Source organism: Hoplias malabaricus, chromosome 9 (assembly GCF_029633855.1).
Source record: "Hoplias malabaricus isolate fHopMal1 chromosome 9, fHopMal1.hap1, whole genome shotgun sequence".
NCBI classification, from domain to species: Eukaryota; Metazoa; Chordata; class Actinopteri; order Characiformes; family Erythrinidae; genus Hoplias; species Hoplias malabaricus.
The window spans coordinates 20,489,795-20,511,004 of record NC_089808.1 but is presented as its reverse complement, the minus strand read 5'-3'; the positions used below and the strand labels follow the sequence as shown (position 1 = coordinate 20,511,004).

The 21,210-nt window shown below is 39.2% G+C and overlaps 1 protein-coding gene across 1 annotated transcript in view; it reads right to left on the bottom strand.

Annotated features, from left to right (window-relative positions):
• Positions 1 to 781: 781 nt before the first annotated feature.
• rem2 (RAS (RAD and GEM)-like GTP binding 2) overlaps positions 782 to 21,210 on the bottom strand; it is a 52,221-nt gene continuing 31,792 nt past the window's right edge. The window contains exons 4-5 of the mRNA XM_066681531.1: positions 19,731 to 19,908; positions 782 to 7,389 (exon numbers count right to left, since the gene is read on the bottom strand). Of these exons, the coding sequence (XP_066537628.1) occupies positions 7,055 to 7,389; positions 19,731 to 19,908 (513 nt within the window). The 3' untranslated portion in view covers positions 782 to 7,054. The remainder of the gene's footprint in view (positions 7,390 to 19,730; positions 19,909 to 21,210) is intronic.

The following is a 21,210-nucleotide window of genomic DNA, read 5'->3' as shown; positions in this document are numbered from 1 at the left end:
TTGGGGCACAGTGGGACTGACTTACCTGGAATGATTTAGTGCAAGGCAGAACTGCATTCTGGGCCACATGCCAGTCCATTCACTAATCCATCTATTCATCAATTTGCTCAGGAGACTTGTCAAGTTCACTGGTTATTTTAGACAGTACATATCCCCACCACTGTATAGAAGTAAGATGGTATTTTTTTCAAACAAATGCCCCAGTTGTTCATATATATTTATTCATGGTCCTTAGAAAAGCACTGACGAATAAAAAAAAGCACTGTGGACAGCCACACACAAGCTTAAGGTCACCATGCCCAATGCTAATCATTGACAAGAAGGGAGTAAAGCCCTGCATCCATGTATTATTGGTTTATTAGTTATTATTCTGTAAAATAAATGGGATGATTTCTCTTTGTTGCTGTGTGTTTGTCCCATTTGTTCTCCTCTCAATGTTTGCCCACTACGATTCCACACCACCAGTTTTGAATCCCAGCTGAGCAAATAAACATAGTAAGACACTGTGACTCAAGCCTGGGAAGAGTCACACTCCATCTCCTTGACAACTGTCACCAGGCAACTATCATTTGTCATCCTCCTCCTCCCTCACCTCCCATAACATCCCATAAGCAACCATCTGCCCTCAGGGTTCAGTCTTCCAGGCCTTACCCACACCCAGGCCATGCCAGCATTCTAATATTTAACAGCTCACTGAGCCAAAAATGCTCCCCGGCCAAATGGCTGGTGGTCATTTTTGAGCTCAGATGATGTTAGCATGTTTGGCCATTTTCGAGCCTGATCGAAGAGACAAGCCAGAGACGAGAAGCATTCTGCAGTTAGAGAACAAAGGCCTTTATTTACTAGTTGGTTTTTCTGAAAACATTTTGAGCAACATTCGTCAACAATGAGTAAATCATGAGTAACGGTGTCCACTTCAGAACGTTTCCAGAACGTCATCTTTTCTGTTGCATAAGCCTGTGTGGCCAGCCCCCACAGCAATGCTCAATCCCACAGCAAAACACACAAGAGACACTGCAAAAAAATTTTGAAGTTTCAAAGTAAAGACAAACAAGAAAGTAACACTGGTCACCTCTACTGGCTAAGTACAAAAGGGGCATTCCGGCCTGTTCTATAATGCACCTGTGAAATGATTTATCAAGTGCCTTTTCTTTCCCAAATTTGATTCATTGCCAATTAGATCCCCTGCAATCACAATGCTAATAGGTCTCCTCAAATATGAGATGCCAACTATCCCATCTTTGACTGCTTCAAAAACAACTTAACACACTTGGATGACACTAACTGCTAGGTTCAGGGGATTTTTCAAATGTAGACAAACAATTATCATCTCCTGAATGATCACGATAACTGAGAAAATCATATTCATCCTGTGAATCAGATTGCCTTCTGATTAATCCCTGCATTTCCTAAAACACAAGGATTCCAGTGTTTTATAAAATATGAGGGTCTGTTTATATGCCCCATTCCATAAGGGCATGAGGATCTACTGCATGCCTCCATTATGTTGTCGACATTTCAGGCATAGATACCTGTCCTGTTCAGTGGCAGAAGAGAGAAGACCTCTGTTTACATTTTAGTGATTCGTCTGGAGTCAGCTGCAGGGAAGTTGGAAGTAACCATCAGTGAGTGTGGACTGATATTTGGACTTAATTATTTTTATATGACTCACATTATTTAAATGAGGCGTTATCGACCAGTATTCATGAATATTCAATTCATGAAACGATGGAGTTGTCAATGGCTGCAAAATGCCACTTTTCGGTCAATGGTTAAAGAAAGTCAATGGTTAAATAAAGGCAAGGACGTTAAACAACCTAACCCATGCTGCAATGGTCACTCGTTGAAATTATCTTGATATTCGATAACATTCTTTATTGGCTACGACTACTAAATGCTCAGTTCTGTTACAGCTAACAGACACTTGTGCTGCCTAGTATACTGAATGATGAGAGGGAAGAAGGGTCATCCTTACCACCCAGAAAGCTTGATACCAACTGTGCTACTCTCTTGACATCTTATTTTTTGGAATTCTCAATCCTTTCTGTGTTTTCCTTCATAAATGTTTTCTTACTACAATACCCAGCATGCATTGGCTAAATATATCATACAACCACTGCTGATGACTGCAAGCATAGTACCTAATCTATGTGCTAACAAATGCAGTCATGAGACTCAGCTTCCTTGCAGCAACCAGAGCTATCTCACTTCCTTACAGGAAAAAACAAACTGCCAGGACTGAAGTATCTACCAAAAAGTGCTTACGGGTTTTCAAATGCTCCAACCACCTTCTACATATATCAGAAAATCTCACTCTACAGATGCTACTGAAGAGCTGCTATGGTGTGCAAGCAGGGTTACACCATATGTTGCATTTTTATGGTACATTTTTCATTTTGGCCAGAGTGTCCCTTTATACCCATATTTCTACTGGAAAAGAATATGTATTTAAAGAGATGACTGCATGAACCCTGTTTGTTTCACCTCAGTAAAATGAATGGGGTATAGACATTTTGTTGCAGGATATATGTTGTAGTAGTGAAATGGGACTTTCTCAGTATTGCTTGCTCAGATGTAGTCAGGTCTGTTGATGAACCAAAAAAGACGCCCAAGCATTTTTTTTAAGGAACAGTGTTCTTCGGAGCATGGCTGTAATCCAAGTGTGTGGAACATGTGGCAAAGCACGAGCCAACTGCTATAGACCATCTGAAGCCCAGTCTCAGAAAGAAAGCAATAGGGGAAAAAAAAGAAAGAAAGAAAGAAGGAAGATGGAAAGTTTCATCCATTCATAAAACTGTGCTCTGCTGACAATACTGTAGTGCAAAGTTGTTAGTGTAAACAGCCACATCCGCCACATTCGGCAGACTGAGAGAGTACCTTCCACACACATGAGCATGAAATGTACTCAGCATATTCCAAAATAGAAATACTTTTGTTTACTGTGGAATGGTGTAGCAACTTATATTGCTCATGTATTACTTCCTCATCTATGAATGAAGAATTCCTTGCAATTCCTTAGGATTTCTGCATGGGCTACCGAGAGTGTAAAGCCCCCAGAATTGTACCTTGAAGCAGTGAAACTGCACCCACTGAATCCAGAACTAACACCGTACCTGATTTCACATCATGTTCTTGTTGCTCAAGCCAATCAAACTCTGCCCACAAAACAGTTTTGGTGCGTTTTCACTTCAAACAACTTGTAATTCCAAAAAAATGGTTCTTCAGGGTTTCCTGAGTAATGACAGCAATTATTTTAGAAGCATGAACTCTCAGAGAACTCATAAATCTGTATGCTTAAAGGATTCTTTGTATCCTTGGCATAGTGTTTTTGAAAATGATTCTGTATAGCAACAAAAAAAAAAAAAATATCAGAATGACTTATTTGTAAAAATAAAAGAACCACCATTGTTCGCACCTGGAACTCTCAATTAATGCTATTGGCTGATATCTCCTGGATCTGTGACTGCCCACATCATGCACTGTATATGGACCACATACTGGGAGAATCCTTCAACAGAAAACAGCCATGGAGGACATTTGAGTTACATTTTGAAATGGGGAAAATGGTAAATTGGAAAAGACTCAATGTCCAAAATTATTTTCAGAGTATGTTTCCAAGGCCATCTCGCAGCATCTCTGTAAAGTGAGAACAGAAAGTAAATGTAGCTAGAGTCGACTCCCGAACAAATAGGTTCATTGATCATCTGGAATCACGGATTGATTTGTGCCAAGTGATTCAGAGAATCAAACCTCAGAGTCGACTCATTTTCTAACAAATTCTTGCAGCTACATCTTTATCACATATTACTTTGATCTGAACGCGCTGTAAACAGTGGATTATGACCCTGTCTCGATTCTGTTTACCTATGATTTTCTGTCCTGGGAAAAACAGCAGCTCTGTGAACCATCAAGGCTTCTCATAGTAGGATATACCGTCTGTGAGGTAGGCAGTCACAGAATCATCAGCCAATAGCATTTACAGGAAGCAACAGCCTTGACTCTGCCCCTATTTGAGAATTAAAAAACAACAACAGTTTGAGAGCTAGATTATGATCAGTGTGCAGTTCTTCTCTGTGCTTACGAGTTTCATAATTTGCGTTCGCAAGAGGAATATTTACTCATGGAAATTTAAAAACTATTTTCCACCAGTTTTTTTCCTACTACTGATTTGATGCCATAGCAGCGTACTGATTCCATCCTATGGATGAAGGAGAGAACAGTTGATGTCATAACAGCAGTAATAAAGCATGCACTCAGGCCACTCCCAGTTTGATTAAACTACAACTCATTAAAGGGCTCGAAGTAAGGTAGAGTCTTAGGTACATAATCCTAATATATACACCACTATTAAAACATACAGTCATAGAGACTACAAAAGGCTTCCTTCTGACATTTTTCAGTCTCCTGGATAAAAACCAGTGGTTTCCTGAGGCCGACAAGTGGTGCCAGGCCCATTGTGGGAAATCAGAACAATCCAGTTTAGCTACAGATCCATGCACTGTGACTAAAATACTGTGCATTACCCTGAGCCTTTGAGTCTTAGTTTCGACCGCATGCTTCCGAGTCTACTAAAACATCTATGCTAAAACTGCTAATATCCCACATTGCACAGTACGTTTGTATTGTTGCCTTCTTACTTGCATTAGCTATGAAAGTGAAAAATGTCCTATTTGACAAGTTGGGTCCTTTGTAAAAGTTGACCAAGTCCATCTTTTTTGCTGTCATCAGATTAATACATTTGCACTGCCTCAGCACTTTCTGCTGAAAAGTTGCATCAACACTTCCCATCTTTTCCTCCAGCCGATGTGTCAAATTCAATCTTTTCTTCTTTCCTCTGCTCCTACCATCATTCATCTTGCTTTATCTTCCCCAAAATCCAGATCTCTGTTCAGTGTCCGAATAACAATAGGCCCAGCCCACACAATCACACCTCTGTGTGGTTCTCATTTGCTAGAAGGACTGGGGTATTGTTTTTTCTTTTTACATTGTGCTGTATAATCCCATCTTTGAGATGTAAACAAAGTCATTCAAAGGGGTTGATGTGAAATTGTTTTTGTTGAAAACTGAGATGCAGATTATTATGTGGAAAATGCTCAAATGGTTGTTAAAACAAGATTTCTTTGGACACTATTTTGCCTTAGAACACCCTGAATGTGCCCTTCCACACAGAAGGTCAAAGACCAACTCTTGGTCTCAAAAACCACATCTATTCATATTCACAATTTAATGAAACATTAATTCTTTCATCTTCTGTAACTGATCTACCCTGATTAGGCCAACCTGGAATCACTGGGTCCAGGGCAGGGATACACCCTGGACAGGGCACCACTCCATCACAGAGTATCACACACACAAATCTCTGGACAATTTCATGAAGCCAATCCAACTAGCAAGATGTACTATTTGATTGTGTCAGGAAACTGGAACACCTGGAAGAAACACACACACAAGCCCAGGAAGAACTCCTCACAGACACTTGCCTGAGGTGAGGATAAAAACCTGAATAAAGCAAGTTTCTCTTGGGTTCTATATATATTTGTGCTGTCAACTGTAATTTGTTAATACATGCAATAAATCTGGAAATTCATTTAAAAAAACAATAAACCGTCTTACCAAATGTGGCTACAACTAATGGTCTAGTGACATACTGGTTTTATTTAACAATGTAAACACTGTTGAGGTCACAAGGTAATTCATATTTATGTTGCATTATGTATTAAACCTCATAACTAAGAGTTATGTGCAGCATAGGAGACAAACGTGCCAAACCTGCCTCACTGAGCCCATCTGTATATCTCTTGTTGAAACTAGAATATGGAAGTGTTTTACTGTTTGAGCCATGATATGCACAGCAGTATTGTTCATTTTTTATAGTAAATATTCTGTGTATTTTTTGTGTCCAATGCTGAGGATGAAAACTTTTACTGAGCAAATTAATAGTTTCTAATTCAAATAGCATGAAAATAACTCTAGCCGGTTTGTCATGCATACACAACACTACACAATGGTTTGTTTCATCTCCCTCCCTAAGTTACAAGGACGTTCTGGCATTTTAACTTCTGATTAATCATGATTGATCAAAGAATATTGTTGTAATTAAGGCAATTCATTATTTTAGTATATTGACACCACACGTTTAATAATTTTCCATTGTGTTAATCTTATATTTAAGCTTTTATGTTGAATGCTAAAGAAGGAAAATACAAATTTAATTATGATTTTTTTCTTTTTTTTTTTTTTTTTGCCTGGCCAGGCAGTCAATTTGTTATTTCATAGCTTCTAGCGAGGTAGCTTTTAGGAACTCTGCACTCATTTGGTTCCTATCACCATCACTGTGAATAATTCTGATTCTGCATGATCCCGTATAATGGAGGATTTCACATCAAACCTATCTAGGTGACTTTGATTACATTGTAGAGGTTATGTTCCTCAGACATTTTGACCAGGACTAGAGTTTTGATCCAAGAGTATTGCTTCTTCATATGTGGTCAGTTCAGGATACAGCAGAGTAGGCCTGAAAGATGAGCCAGTCAACAGAGCTTGTGAACTGCCTCGGTCCAATCAGAAGCAAGCAAACACTCGTTTTTTGTGACATCACAACCACGACTGACTTGTCTCTGTATGCTGTGTTCAAGCTCCCAGCCACTAAAAGCAGATGTGGTGGATTTTTAAGCCAAAACAACAGGCCAGGACAATTTAAATCCCCATCAATACTGATCTGAAAAATTACACCCCCCACCCCTGGAAATCAGTCAGCCCCATGTTAGTGCACAGAGGACAGTTCAGGAGTTGCATCTTCACCAGTTCTTCTGTAAAGCTATACTTCCTTACTTTGAGAGAGAGAGAGCATTATGTAAAGCTTGGATGGCTGTTTCCCCTTAGAATAAATTGACTATACATATGTGGGTCAACAAAAGTAAAACTTTCTCACTATTGCTTCCTCATATGTGGTCAGTCCACATGACCAACTCTGTATTTCCTAGGGGAGAGGTGGTCTGCTGTCCTGTTTCATTATCTATTCTCTTTCCTATCATTCATCCAGTCCTCCTCCCTCTTACATGAGAGCACTGAGGTCATGGCATGAGCGGGATTTCTGTCGCAGCATCCTGCTGGCCCGGTTTCGGCTGAGGTCCCGTTCTCGGTCCCTGTCCCGCTCCCTGTCTCGTCCGTGGTGGGAGCGAGGCACCAGGCCGGACAGGAAGCGCTTGGCCCTGCTGGTCAAGCTCTCTCGCCGGCCAGCCCCTGGGCAGCCCTGCGTCCAGCCAGGCCCCAGGCTGTGGCCCCGGGCTGCCCGGACTGCTGCTTCCAGTAGCTCGTTGGTGCGGTGATCCAGGGAGACGGACAGTTCCAGGTACAGGCAGTCAAACATCATTGCACTGGAGCGGGCCTCTGAAAGAAAGAAAAAGAGAGAGAGGGGGGGGGTTCATCATTTTGCCATCCAACAACCAGACATGTAATCACACTTGGGGATTAAACCTAGACCATTCAAGTCCCTTAACGGTCAGAGACAGGTTGAAGACCCCGAATTGTCCTATTATTCATTCAGTGTTTAGTGCAACTGTTTCATTCTGATCAGGGTCACGTTGGTCCAGAGCCTACATGGAAGACACCTTGGACAATGTGCCAGTCCATCACAGGGGATCACATTCATATGTGGACAGTTTCTCACAGTCACTCCAACCTACATGTGTGTTTAGACTGTGTGAGAAAACCGGAGCACCCGAAGGAAACCCACACAGACAAATGGAGAACATACCACACTCCCCACAGACACAGCCCCAGGATCAGGATGGACCCCAGGACCACAAGGCCCTGGAGACGCATGACAACAAAAAAATCCGCATCTCCACCATCCTACCCATGAATTTTCCTGCTTGTTGTATTTTAAAATCTGTTAATATTGCACAGTTATATTTTTGGATAACATAATTGTAGTGGGTGCAGGTATTGTGTTATGGTGCAGCAGGTAATGTCACTGTCACACGGCTCTAGGGACCTGGGGTTGTGGGTTTGGGCCCTGCTCCGGGTGACTGTCTGTAAGGAGTTGGTATGTTCTCCACATGGGTTCCCACTGTCAAAAAAACACATGTTGGTAGGTGGATTGGCTACTCAAATCTGTTTATAGGTGTGACGTAACGTGTGAGTGTGTGTCTCCCTGCGAAGGACTGGCGCCCCCTCTAGGGTGTGTTCCTACCTCTCGCCCCATGATCTTGGGTAGGCTCTGGACCCACCACGACCTTGAAATGGATAAGTGCTTACAGACATTGCCCCTGTACCTGATAACAGCCAGAACTCATTCCTGATCCTGGAGTATTTTGTTCTTGTCATTGCTCCAACACAGCAGACCCAACTCCTCTGTTCATTACCAAGCTCAATGCAGCACAGTGGTACTCCAGCTAAGGACTTAAGAAACTAAGAACCCTGCTCTAATCTGCCATCACTTCAATTAACTCAAATGCCTTGTATCCCTTTGACAAGGCAGCATCATTGATTTGACGTGCAGCCATAAAACTTCACAGATTTGATTTGAAAGCCTGTTTGTGTATGTGTGTGTGTGTGCGCCTATGGGTGAGACCGAGTAAGTGAGTGAGGGAGAGTGTGAGTGAGCCATCCATGCGCACACTGAGCTTGACAATCCTCTTTCCAGCTTAGCCTCGGACAGCCGCCTGAACTGAATGGGCCTGAGCGGAGCAGAGGGGAGGTGAGAAAGACATGATGGAGCTGTGAATGGAGGAGGGAGGGAAGGAGGAGGAGGTTTGGATACAGATCGGCGTCTGATTCAGCAGGACAGTGAGTGAATCCCCCCAACACCTCGACTGCGCAGTGACACAGCCGGAGAGAAAGAACAAGAGAGGATGAAGTGGGAAGGGTGCACTTTACTAGGCCACAGAGAGAGAGGGAGAGAAAGAAACAGAGGAAGCGAGAGGGACAGATTGGCTGCATCATTACGGCCTGCAGAGTATAAAAGAGCACAGTGTTGTAAAGACAGAGGGAGGCTCTTTCCTGCTGGAGCAGAGAGCAAAAACTATTGCAGTGATGAATGTTTGTGTGTGTGAAAATTTGTGTACATTTAAGACTATGTATAACTGTTATTACAATAGAGAAGTTAGGTTGTGTATATACACAATGAACTCATTGTTTTAGAGCAATAATGCGGTGAATAATTTAAAAAGTAATAAATAAATAAATACAATCAGTAAAATTAAATCAAGTAAAATTACACATACCACACATGCTTCTTTTCTTGCACCGGCTAAAACTGAATTAGTGTCCCATTTATTTAAAAGGAATTAGCCACAATGTGCAGACAAATGGATAAAATACATTTTAACTTTGTTATTTTATTAATACTTGCAAATTCCTAGACATCCCTGAGTAGTGCTGCTGGTTTTGGCTGCAGTGACCACAAGGGTGGCAAAGTTTGGAACAGCAATACTGTAACTTGAGGAATACCAAAATTGAGGAAACGCTAATGGTAGCCGTGTTAGCCGAGTTTTTTATATCAAGTGTAGCACAAATGTAAGGCTGACTGGAACACACCCTAGTTTTTGTTTTTTGTTGATGAGTTAGGTGGTTTGTTAGCTAACCACACTAAAATGGCCAACTGTTTGTGTTTTCACATGTAGTTTAGTGACATGAATCACAAACCTTATTTAAGAAAAAGTGACAAGAAAAAAGTGACAAGAAAATGCTAATTCTTTTGAAACTTTAAAATAATAATAATAATTTTGAATATATAAACACTTGAGGCCTAAAACACTTCAAATGAGTTGACACAGATCAAAATACGAGTGAGAAGTTTATAGAAACTTTTGAATCTAGATCATTTTAAATCTTTAAAAAAACTGCATAATAAGCAGGTGAACTGATAGCAGGCAAGTTTAACATGATTAATTAAAAAAAAAAATGCTTCCACCTAAGGCTCTCAAGCAAAGATGGGAGGTTCTTGCCAAACCGTGAGAGATTTGTCAAACTTTTCAAAAAACAACATTGTATTGCTGATAGTTACCCTGACAAACCACTTGGAAGGGTTTTTTGTTTCTTATACTGGACTCCAAACCTGGCTGGATCTGCACAGCTGCCAAACAATTAGAGATTTATTTATGATTTTCCCTTATTGGCAACTTAAGCCTCTATCTTCCATATCAGTACATTTTAAAATTGACTTGTCTGTGAATTTTTAAAATGGTTGTTGTTTTAAAATGTTTGTGTAACTTGATTTTGTTTAACCAATCACTGATCAGCACTGTAGCGACACGGTGGCACAGCAGGTAGTGTCCGCGTGGGTTTCCTCCGGGTGCTCCGGTTTCCTCCCACAGTCCAAAAACACACGTTAGTAGGTGGATTGGCGACTCAAAAGTGTCCGTAGGTGTGAGTGTGTGAGTGAATGTGTGTGTGTGTCTGTGTTGCCCTGTGAAGGACTGGCGCCCAATGATTCCAGGTAGGCCCTGGACCCACCACGACCCTGAACTGGATAAGCGGTTACAGATAATGAATGAATGAATGAATGATCAGCACTGTAGCGGCACGGTGGCACAGCAGGTAGTGTCACAGTCACACAGCTCCAGGGACCTTTCCTCCCACATTCCAAAAACACACGTTGGTAGGTGGCTACTCAAAAGAGTGTCCATAGGTGTGTTCCTGCCTTGCGCCCAGTGATTTTGGGTAGACCCACCGTGACCCTGAACTGGATAATTGGTTACAGACAATGAATGAATGAATAATTAGCACTGCTTCTAGCTCCACCCATATATTCCAGCTCAGCAGGCTTGGTACTCTAACAGAAAAAGGGGACCGAATTCAGCTCAATAATGGATGTGAAATGGATGTGTCACAGTGTCATTTAAGGCCTGAAACCTCAGATGACAAATTCTGCCTAAGAAAGATATTAACCTTCCAAGAACTGCCAGAGCAACCTCAACATTCCTTGGTATAAAACATCTGGAAGGGTTTTGAAGAAACAGAGCACCGCAATTTCTAGTGGATGTTTAAATAAGTTTAGATCTTTTGACTATAAAAGTCATTCCATATGATTTACAAGAGTCCATATACTCAGTGACCCTTCATTCCATTCCCTGTGAATGGGGTCGTTGCCCTCAGAGGATACTGCACCCATCTGAATAAAAATGTGATCAGTCTAAATAGATTTATTGATTTGCAGTAACCCTTCCTTCTAAGGGGACAAGTGGACCAGTAAAATGTCTCTATAACCTAAAAGAGCCACCACATTCACCTCACTTTAAGGGGTCAAGATTTCTGACTTATAATGTTCTGTACTTTTAGTTTATCCATCTGTCAACATATAGCATGCTGATGATAGACAACAAGGAACAAACAAATAAGACTACAGTTATAAAGGTTTATACATGTTTTAAAATCTGTTAATTAATGATTATTTATTATGTTAATAATGCATTCAAAGTAATTAATAATCCGTTATAACATTGAGATAGAAAGGGCAACCGTGACCTATTTGCCAATTAGTGAACCCACATCTACACTGTTAAACCCTCTTGCTGTACACTGACCCTACATATTCTTCTCCATCAGTCAACATTAACCCTGTCAGCTTCAGCACATATTTGTTAATACGTTTAACCATTTAATAAATTATCAACTAACGGAATGTTTTTTTATATAATGACTGGTAATTCAGTAAGTTCTCTGACACTTACAGTTTTAATATTAATATAAAAAAAAGATTTCACGGTCACCCTTTTAATCTCTGTGTTACAAATGATTATTAATGACCTTCAAGGTGTTTACAACATAATAAATAAACATGTTATAAACAGTTCCTTAAAGCACTTATAAATGACCCATGTATCTGATTCATGTAATTCATGTCTACATTTGAACATGAATAAAACAGTTTTCTCAATGAAACCTACAGAGAGTTATCAATCTGACGTCTTTCTTAAAGTAGTGTCTGATTTTACCCATCTTAGAATAATTTTAGACTCACATTGTTCGTTTAAAAAGCATGTTAAGGTGGCGAGTACTGTCAAATGGAATCTGGCTAACTTTAGGCACATACGACAATACTTAAAACCAAAACTTATATTGTATTTATGCATGCTATGACTGTATCTTATATAGCATATTGATTACTAGCTGGTCATATACTAATTTGACCTCTGTGAAACCAATTGAGTCTCTTTATAAACAGACAGTAAAACACTTGATCAGCCTAAGCCTTACCATCCCTGTCAGATAGTAGAAATGTATAATATGCATAGTTTCAGCTCATAAACAAAAGGACAGTGGAGTGGCTATAAAAGCTTCTATCAGAGAGGACTGTGTTGTACAATATAGACACTTTAATATAGACAATTAGAGCCACTCGTTATTGGGATATTTTTCCAATTTACCTAAAAGAGAGTAATAATTTTTACTCTCTTAAAACTTAAAAGCAATGTTCACGATTGTGTTCAAAAACACCTTTAATAAAACTCAGAAGATGTTTCCTTAACATTTCCTAGCGCTCCAGTCTGTTTGTTCACTGGGAATCTGTCTAAAGTTTTAGAAAGCCACAGTGTCAGTAAATGAGTAAAAAAAAAAAATAAAAACAAAGTGGCTCGGTCAGGCTCGCTTTTCTCATGACAGAGAAAGGCCAAAGAGCCTACCAAACTTTGAAAAATATGAAAAGAGATTATATTGCTTTATTCCTGCTCTTTAGGCGGGTAACATTGATTATTTTTGCTGTTTCAAGTTATTTATGTAGGAACCCTTTCTATATTCGAGACTGCTAACTACATGAAAGTAAACACAGAGTGAAAGGGCTGAAAAAACAAAACAACTTGAGTTACAAATGTGTTTCTGTGGTAATTCAAACAGTAAATAAATACTTGTAGACAAATAAGTTAAACTTCAGCCACAAACAAGCAACAGTTGTTTTATCCTGAAACATACTAAGCCACCTCAAAAGATGCAGAGCTGCCGAACATAAATAAACCAGAGAGAATTATAGTTCCTCACAATCGTAGATGTTTCCTTGTAATCATGTATAGTTATTATTATTATTATTGTGGGTTTTTGTGTTTGTTTGTTTTTTTAATAGCGTTTATCGAGCTGATGACATTGACTTTTAGTTTTTAATTAGTTTTCAGTCACCTGCCCAGGGATTACAAATGAAAAATAGCTTATTACCTAACATTAAAATTAGACAAATTTACAACAACGTGGAAACCGAAATGTTGATTAATGTGCAATGTGCCTGATAGATTAAAAAATAAATAAATAAAAAAATAGATAATACTCGGCCACTCGTGGAGAATATGCTGAAAGATGCCTCATTTATGGCAGTAGGATAGCACCATGTCTAGGGTCCTGTATCCTGTGAGGAGTTTAATGTGTTCTCTCAGTGTCGCCATGGGTTTCCTCCAGGTGCCCTGGTTTTATCCCAAAGTATAAATGAGGGTTTTTAGGCACTGTAAAAGCGTGTTCTTGCCAACAATCTGATCAAGTTCTGGACTGACATTCCAGTGACCTGAGGAACAGCTGCTCTTCTTACATATCACACTAATGCATTAGCACCATGCTCACTGAATGTGCACTTTCATCCATTTCCAGCCCTATTTATTGAAGTCCTTCCCATAGATCTGAATGCAGATGCCACTTTATTCACTGTGGGTATTGAAACACTAGCCAGTCAAGCAGTCTTTGTGACTGAAAATCCTGCCATCTGTGTCCCAGTAATGAACTCCTTCATTCACAGTGATTCAGATATATTTCTCTTGCCATCTCAGTCCAAAATTGAGGTCAACCAAGCTTGCACAGCATTTTTAAGCAGGATGCAAAACATGGGAGGATGTCACAAAAGTGTATCATGCACTACACCTGTCTGGAAGCATCTGTACTCCTCACGTTTTCCATTAATTTATTCAGGGTTTTTGGCTTTGTCAATGCTTGCCACCTGTTGAGGAATAAAATCCTCTTAGCTCAAGCAGCAAAGACTTCAGTCAGCAAAAATTTCTAAGCTTATCTGCTTTCGGAATTAGAGGCACATCTCTATATTACTTTCTACACCAGTGAAAATTTTGTTATTAAATTAAAAACAAAACTATGATAAAAATGATTAGTTACGACCTGTTTTTCACAATGAGAAATAGACCACTAAGAAACATATGTAATCATTTGAAATATGACAAAACGTTTTGCACTTTTTCCAGTGAATAAACACTAAATGATTATGTGAAATACTGATAAATTACCTGTTATTTCTGATTTGAACATCACAAGGAATTTAAAACAGATAAATGCTCCATCCCTTTGCTGTTGTCAGGGCAATGACACTCAAAGAAACAATACTTCGGGAGTCGACACTTCTTGGGAGTCATCAACTGTTGGCCAATAACTCACAGAGTTGAAACTCTTAAGATCGACGGGAGTTTTCAATGCACTTTGAACTTAAAATGTTATGATTAAATAAATACAAAATGTATTTGAACAAAAAAGGCCATAATCGTTTTTAAATGTAACCTAACTTTTAAGCTACTGTTTAGAAGTTAGTAATAAATAATACCTCTAAAATTGTAAAAGATTTAATGGACTAAAACTAGACTAAAATATTTTTCATTTTCATCGACTAAAAACTTGACTAAACTAACAAGTTAAAAATGAAACTAAACCCAACTTTAACACTGCTCCATGTGCAATTCTAATCCAGCCTTTTGTAGGTGTCTGTTTACCCACCATTTCTGGGAATGCTTTAGGAAGATTCTTGGAACATTTTCTGTGACAATTTGATTGGTGATTTCTACCATGAGAACATAAGTGAAGGCATGTACTGATACAGGGTTACTTCACGATCGCAAACCCAACTCCAACCAAATTCCAAAGGTATTGGATGGTGCTCCATCACTTCAAAAGAAGTGGTCACAGCCCAGTGCCTGACCTTCTTCTCTGAAGTAAAGGTGCAACATCCTTTGGGAATGGTTGGAGTAATGTTTGTGATCCAAGACTAATCATGCATCATCAGTACATGACCTTACAACTTCTCATGGCTGAATGGTATCAGATCCTCATAGCGACATTCCATCATAGGAGCTGTTACTGCAGCAAAGTGGGACAAACTACCTATTGATATGATTGAGTTCAGAAAAATGTTGGATGAGCATGTGTCCACAGTCCTTTGGCCATATAGTATCCATATCAGGGGTCCCTAATTCGCGGACAATTGACCGCAGTCCAGACCCAAACACTGTCCTATCCTCACCTGGACCTGGACTGTTAAACTATTGAGAACTATTTAATTTTGAATAACGTGTTTCTTTTAACTGGTGTAACTTTCTTAATCATTACGGTACAGGTACACAGTCAAGGGACCTCACAGACCAATTATATACATTGTACATGTCACATGTGATGCTACTTTCCCAAACAGATCTGTGTATTATGTTGAGTGCTGTGACACCACTGTCCTGTGGCCAATAAAAATAGCCTATGTTACAAAATAATAAGTATTTTGGGACACTTTCTGGAGGTCATTCAAAGAGCCAAGAGCTTGCTGGTTATGCAGTGAGAGGAGCAGGGTAAGCAGTAAAGTCAACCGCAACTAGCAACTAGAAGACCATTCATTAAGTGCTGTTTCATATTTAAATTGTAATTGAACATTCTTATTTTTTTTTTATTTGACCAATCCCATGCAAACACAAAGGTGACAAATATTGTTGAAATATTTTCAGTTGTTACTGTGATTTCAATTTGATTGTAAATTCAGTTGTGGTTAACTACATCAAATGTTGATATAACTACTAGGCTACTTCAATAAAGAGGATATCCTCTCTAACTGGACCTTAATGGATTTCAATTAAATACTCCTGGTGTGTATGGTCTCATGCATTTTAACCTGAACTGGAGAAAGAAAATGGGAGAGCATAGGAAAATAGATCCTTCCACATTTCCATATTGATGACCACATTACAGTAGCAGAGAATGTGCTGAGGGCAGCGCTAGCAGCATAAACTCAAGTAGTCCACTCTTCTTGGGTTATTCCTCTCTCTCCCTCATCCTCTCTCTCAGTACCACACCCACTTTTGTGAGCCTCAGCCAAGTCTAGACTCCAGTTTTCTGTTATTTTCTACGGCGCATTGCAGCATGTCTCTGACATCTTCCTCCCTCACCTCTAATGCAGCTTCACTGTTATCAGCAGTGGGACACCAATCGCTGCCACACAAGGTTCTAGTGTAATGTAAATGTTCTCGGGTTATTCTTCTCTCTGTCTGCCCTTATCTGAGTCCTGCAAACTCAGAGCACGAGCGTGAGCTGAGACAAGAGAACCAGAAGAAGTAGAGTGTGTGTGTGTGCTTCCATTGGCACATGTGAAGATAGTAACACCAGCACTCTGTGGATAAAAGATAATCCAAAACAAACAGACAAATACCCCAAAGACAACAGAGGAAGAGAGCAAACAGAGGGTATACACATCTCGGGCCCACAGGGGACGAGAGACATGGCCCAAAGTGGAGGATCTCAGACATGCCTGGAATGTTTAATTTATTTTTCTTCTTTTTTTTTTTTTTTTTTTTAATGCAATTTAATGGGACTGCAGAGCTTGCGTTTGTTAAGAACAAGTGGGTCTTATGGGACTGCAATCACCGTCTTTAATTAGTCTCCATTTGTCTTCCCACAGTATTTATGGTGCGTTTGGGACAGGCCTTGTGAATTTCCACTATTACCACCAGCAAACTGCAATGAATGGCTGACAAAGTCGTAAATATAGGTGGTAAATATGTCTGTATTAACAGAAATAATGAGCTGTAAGATACGTATCCCCAGACAGAATAATCTCTGGAACTAATTGCACACAGCAACAAGGCAGACAAAAAATGTCCAATGATTTTAACATTTTTAACAAAAAAAGGCAGACAATATGAAATGTCAATCTGTAGCACACAGGACACTTACCCCTTTACCAAAAGTGAACACAATTTTGGGTTCTGTGACAGGCTTTGTTCAATAAACATCACAGCACCGTTCTCCCCATTCAGAACTGACGGTTTCAGCACCAGGATCCGAATCCCGCATTTTGCGGGGTAAAAAGCACAGCTTGTATTCTCAGCTTTATAGAAACTGCAGATACTACCTTTTCTAAAAGTAGTGAAAAATATAGTAATCAAGTGTGAAAAAGCACCTAAAAACAAGGCGCTCCTTCAAAATCTAGGTTTTATACTACTATCATAAATTTATCTTCTGATACTTCCTCTCAAACACATGAATGAAGGTGTTTACTTTCAGTTTGAGTCACATGACGTTAACCCAGGCTGTCTCCGGGCAGAAAAAAAATGAGTCATTCAGCAAAAACGTAGTTCTTTTATACGTTTTCTCTATTTTTATTTTTTTTATATAGTGTTTCAAAGCTTTGGTATGAGGTTTCATATCAAATAACATTGGATTAGATCACCAAATATAAACTAAAAAGCTTAAATAATGTTTCATTGCGTTTATTCTAAATAAACCAGTAATTTTTCAACATATTTTTAAAATATAATAATAATAATAGTTACTATTATAAGTAGTTGAGTAAATTGCCAATGTACCAAAACAAATTTTAATAGTTGGGATATTGTCCATATTGGCCCTGAACTAAATGCCTGAAAGTCTGGGCCTGCTGTGACTGTCAGAATTTTATCAGTCATACATCCCAGAGTTTAGAATATCAAGAAAAATAAGTCTGTCTGATGCTACTCATTTCTTTTGTCACAATAATACGCCATGAAATAAATTATCATCAAAAATGCTTTTGTTTTCAACTAACAGACATCTCAGACTAACAATTTGTTCAAAGATCAGGTATCAGAATATTTTTTGAAGGCTGTACATTGCATGGCCAGTTTCAAGAAATTATCAAATATCAGTTAACATTTAAACCAAGTGATTACATATTTGAGCAGCCAAGAGTCTTTAGAAAAGAAAAGAACATTAAATATGACTATGTTACATAATTACTGTTTAAATGCAACTGAAAAAGGCACTAACCAAAGAAATAAAAACCCACGGAATAACAAAATCCTATAGAAGGCAGGTTTCTAGGGGTTAAATGATAAATGAGCCGCTTGCTGTTTACTCTGACCCTGAGCACACCGCAGTGAGGATTGAGGAGCAGAAGCTCAGGGTTCCTCTTGGTTTTCTTTTTTTTTCCCTGCTTGTTTTCTCCATTATTACTCAGAGCACTTATTTCTTTACACTCCTTTAACGTCCTGTTTTTGCTATTGCATAAAGGCAGGTCTAGCACTGTGATTGGAGAGATTTAGACCAGGGGGCGGGACCATTTTAATGTCTATGCACTTGATGCATCAAACAGCACAACATCAGAATAGCTTGTTTTATTTGGGTGGACCTGTTTAATAGTGTGTGGGTTGGTAGGCTACAGATCCCCAAATAAATGTGTACATGCACTGAAAAAGTGATTTTTTTAATATGATGCCTTAAAAGATATATTCAGGGGTGCCGCATACTGACAGTATAACATTTCTGTATTTTAATGAGCATCAACTGCAACATTAGATTTATGCGTAGCAAGCAGGCCCTTCCTCTCAATAAACAACCAAGATGCCTTCAGCAGCAGATGACCTCAGAAGCACATAACTGGTAGTAGACCATTTCCTGTCTTGGTCTATGGATAAGGGCCTTCCAAAACCCATTACACATTCCCTTATTCCAAATCACTGGAGGAATAACTTGCTGAGTAACAATTTCAGACTCCTGCAGTGGTCCACAAAGTCATGCGGAGTGAAGACAACTAAAGAAAATCCCTGGAGGAAATTGAGCACAATCCAGCACACCTGATTCAGCTCAACAGCCAATTAGGAAGCTTGAACCAGGTGTGTTACACAACCCTCAGGTCCTTGCAGAGTCACTGGACCAGAAAAGCTAAAGCTGGAGACAAGCACAGAATTCAGAAATTAAGTTTTTGCTTTTTTTGGGCTTGGATGGGATTGGTTTGTGATCACACCATTTGGAAATATTTCACTGCTTTAAAAGGAATATAAGACAAAATATTTAGCAAATTCATAGCTCTATTTCATCATTATTCATGTCTGATACCACCTTAAGAACACCAAATCCTGCTCAATATATAGGACATTAAGCAAAGCTTAGTTGCCAGAATGTACCGTGAATTAAGCTTAGCTATTGATATGGAGATGTTGGACCATTTAAGATGGAATGGGAAATTCTATTAAATATGTTGACAATATAACTGCAGTTCCATTTATGTTTAAACACTAATTGTTTAATTAAATTTTATGGGCTGCAATCACATGATTTTTTTTTTTTTTTTAATTATCATCACATGATTTTTTTTAATAATAACATTTTTACATATTACAAATGATAACAGTTTCTTCACTAACGTAGTGCAATGTATGTGAAAAATACTGTTTAGTCAGCTATAATGTTCACATTTCCTGGTAAAATTAGTGTCTGATTACAGGCTGGGTGCAGAATGATTAGTTTTATAATCTGATCTGCAATGTTCAGGGAGTGCGGCACTATTTGAGACCCAGCCCGAGCTCCTCTACTTACTGACACAGATGACCAAAGCTAAAAAAAAATGTGACATAGATAAATGGGTCAGGGGCCTATCCATATATTTTATATTATATACTTGTGTCTAAATAAAGACTAAAAGTTATGAGTTTGATTAATGAGTTTTTTATGAAAATCATAAAACAGATGTTGACTCCTGGGTAGTGTAGCGCGATAGCTCCACAGGCCATAGTCCTCACCTTCTGAGCTGATCTCTCGGGAGCGCACCAGGTCGCTCTTGTTGCCCACGAGGATAATGGGAGTGTTTGGGATACTCTCCCTCAGCAACAGGCGCAGCTGAGCCACGCGGTGAAAACTACGCCTGTCTGTCAGAGAGAAGACGAGGATACACACCTCACACTGCAGAGTGGACAGGTCCTGTCAATCAAACACACACACAGGAAAAATGTGTCAAGGTTATGCCCAACAGTTGTATAAACATAACTGAAGTTATATTAATGTAGTAAAACACACACAAACACCTCATACATGTGCAAAGCGGAGCATCACATCAGTGTGTAATTGTTAAATGTCTTAATACAAAACCTAAACACAGAGATTAAATATATATAAAAAAATTAAAAAAATAAAATAAATAAATAAAAAAAAAGGATTTCTGAAGGTTTAGTGTCTTTGACTCAAAAAGTAGAGAATAAGGAGAAAGAGGCTGGAGCAAAAGACTGTATTGTCTCACTAGAAGCCCTAAGCAGTGGTCATTTGACTGCAGCAACCCATTTCACAGAACTGTCCTTTTTATAATGGAGCCCTACATTTTTTAAATAATTAATGTGAAGTTTAGATGAAATCAGTTTTGCTCCTTGCTCCCCAGGAGACAATGATAAACATGAATGCTATGCCTCGCCCACTGAGTACACAAAAACAAGTTTTACATCTCCATAAACACACTATAAAACCTGATGGTTATTGTTGAATAACAGCTCTGTGCAGCTGATCCAGACACATACACAGAGCCCAGGTTTTCTTTGTAAATAGATACAGTAGGATCCAGCAATACAGCACTCTATACAATCCCAATGTTGTCATATTAGTGTTTTTGCTAAAACTTCTATGTTTCTAAACCGGTCCGTAATGTAATGATTAATATATTGTAATATCTGAGCACATTAGAACTGCAAATTATGATCCGTTTGATAACTATTAGTCTGCTAATTTATTTTTAATAACAATTAAACACACAAAAAGTCCCACTTATTTTTCACCAACCACCACAGAAACCCAACACATGCACCAATTCACAAACAGTTGTTGTGCTCAAGTTCTGGAGACACAAAAATTGTATTGAATGTTGTACTAGTGAACATTTTTTAAACTACAGCAACATATTGTGTACTGTTCACTGGCTGACCTGTTTTTTGGGGCTCTGAAAAAGAGGATTTGTAGGATGACCTGAAATCTGCAGCGAGGGGGTGTGTTCATGTTCCCAGAAGGCTGAGTTTAGGTGTGTTATGCTAGTAGACATAGACATACACACACACACACACACAGATGCCTAACACTCTGCGGTACTTCCTCTGCGAGTGTCATGTCATATTATGTCAAGCCACTGCTTTAAAGGTGCAAGTGCAACCACCAAGGTGAAGTAGGACACAGCCGTCCCTCCCCTGATCCGCACTGATTACATCAAGTCCGTTTCAGAAGAGTATACACCATGTGGCTCCT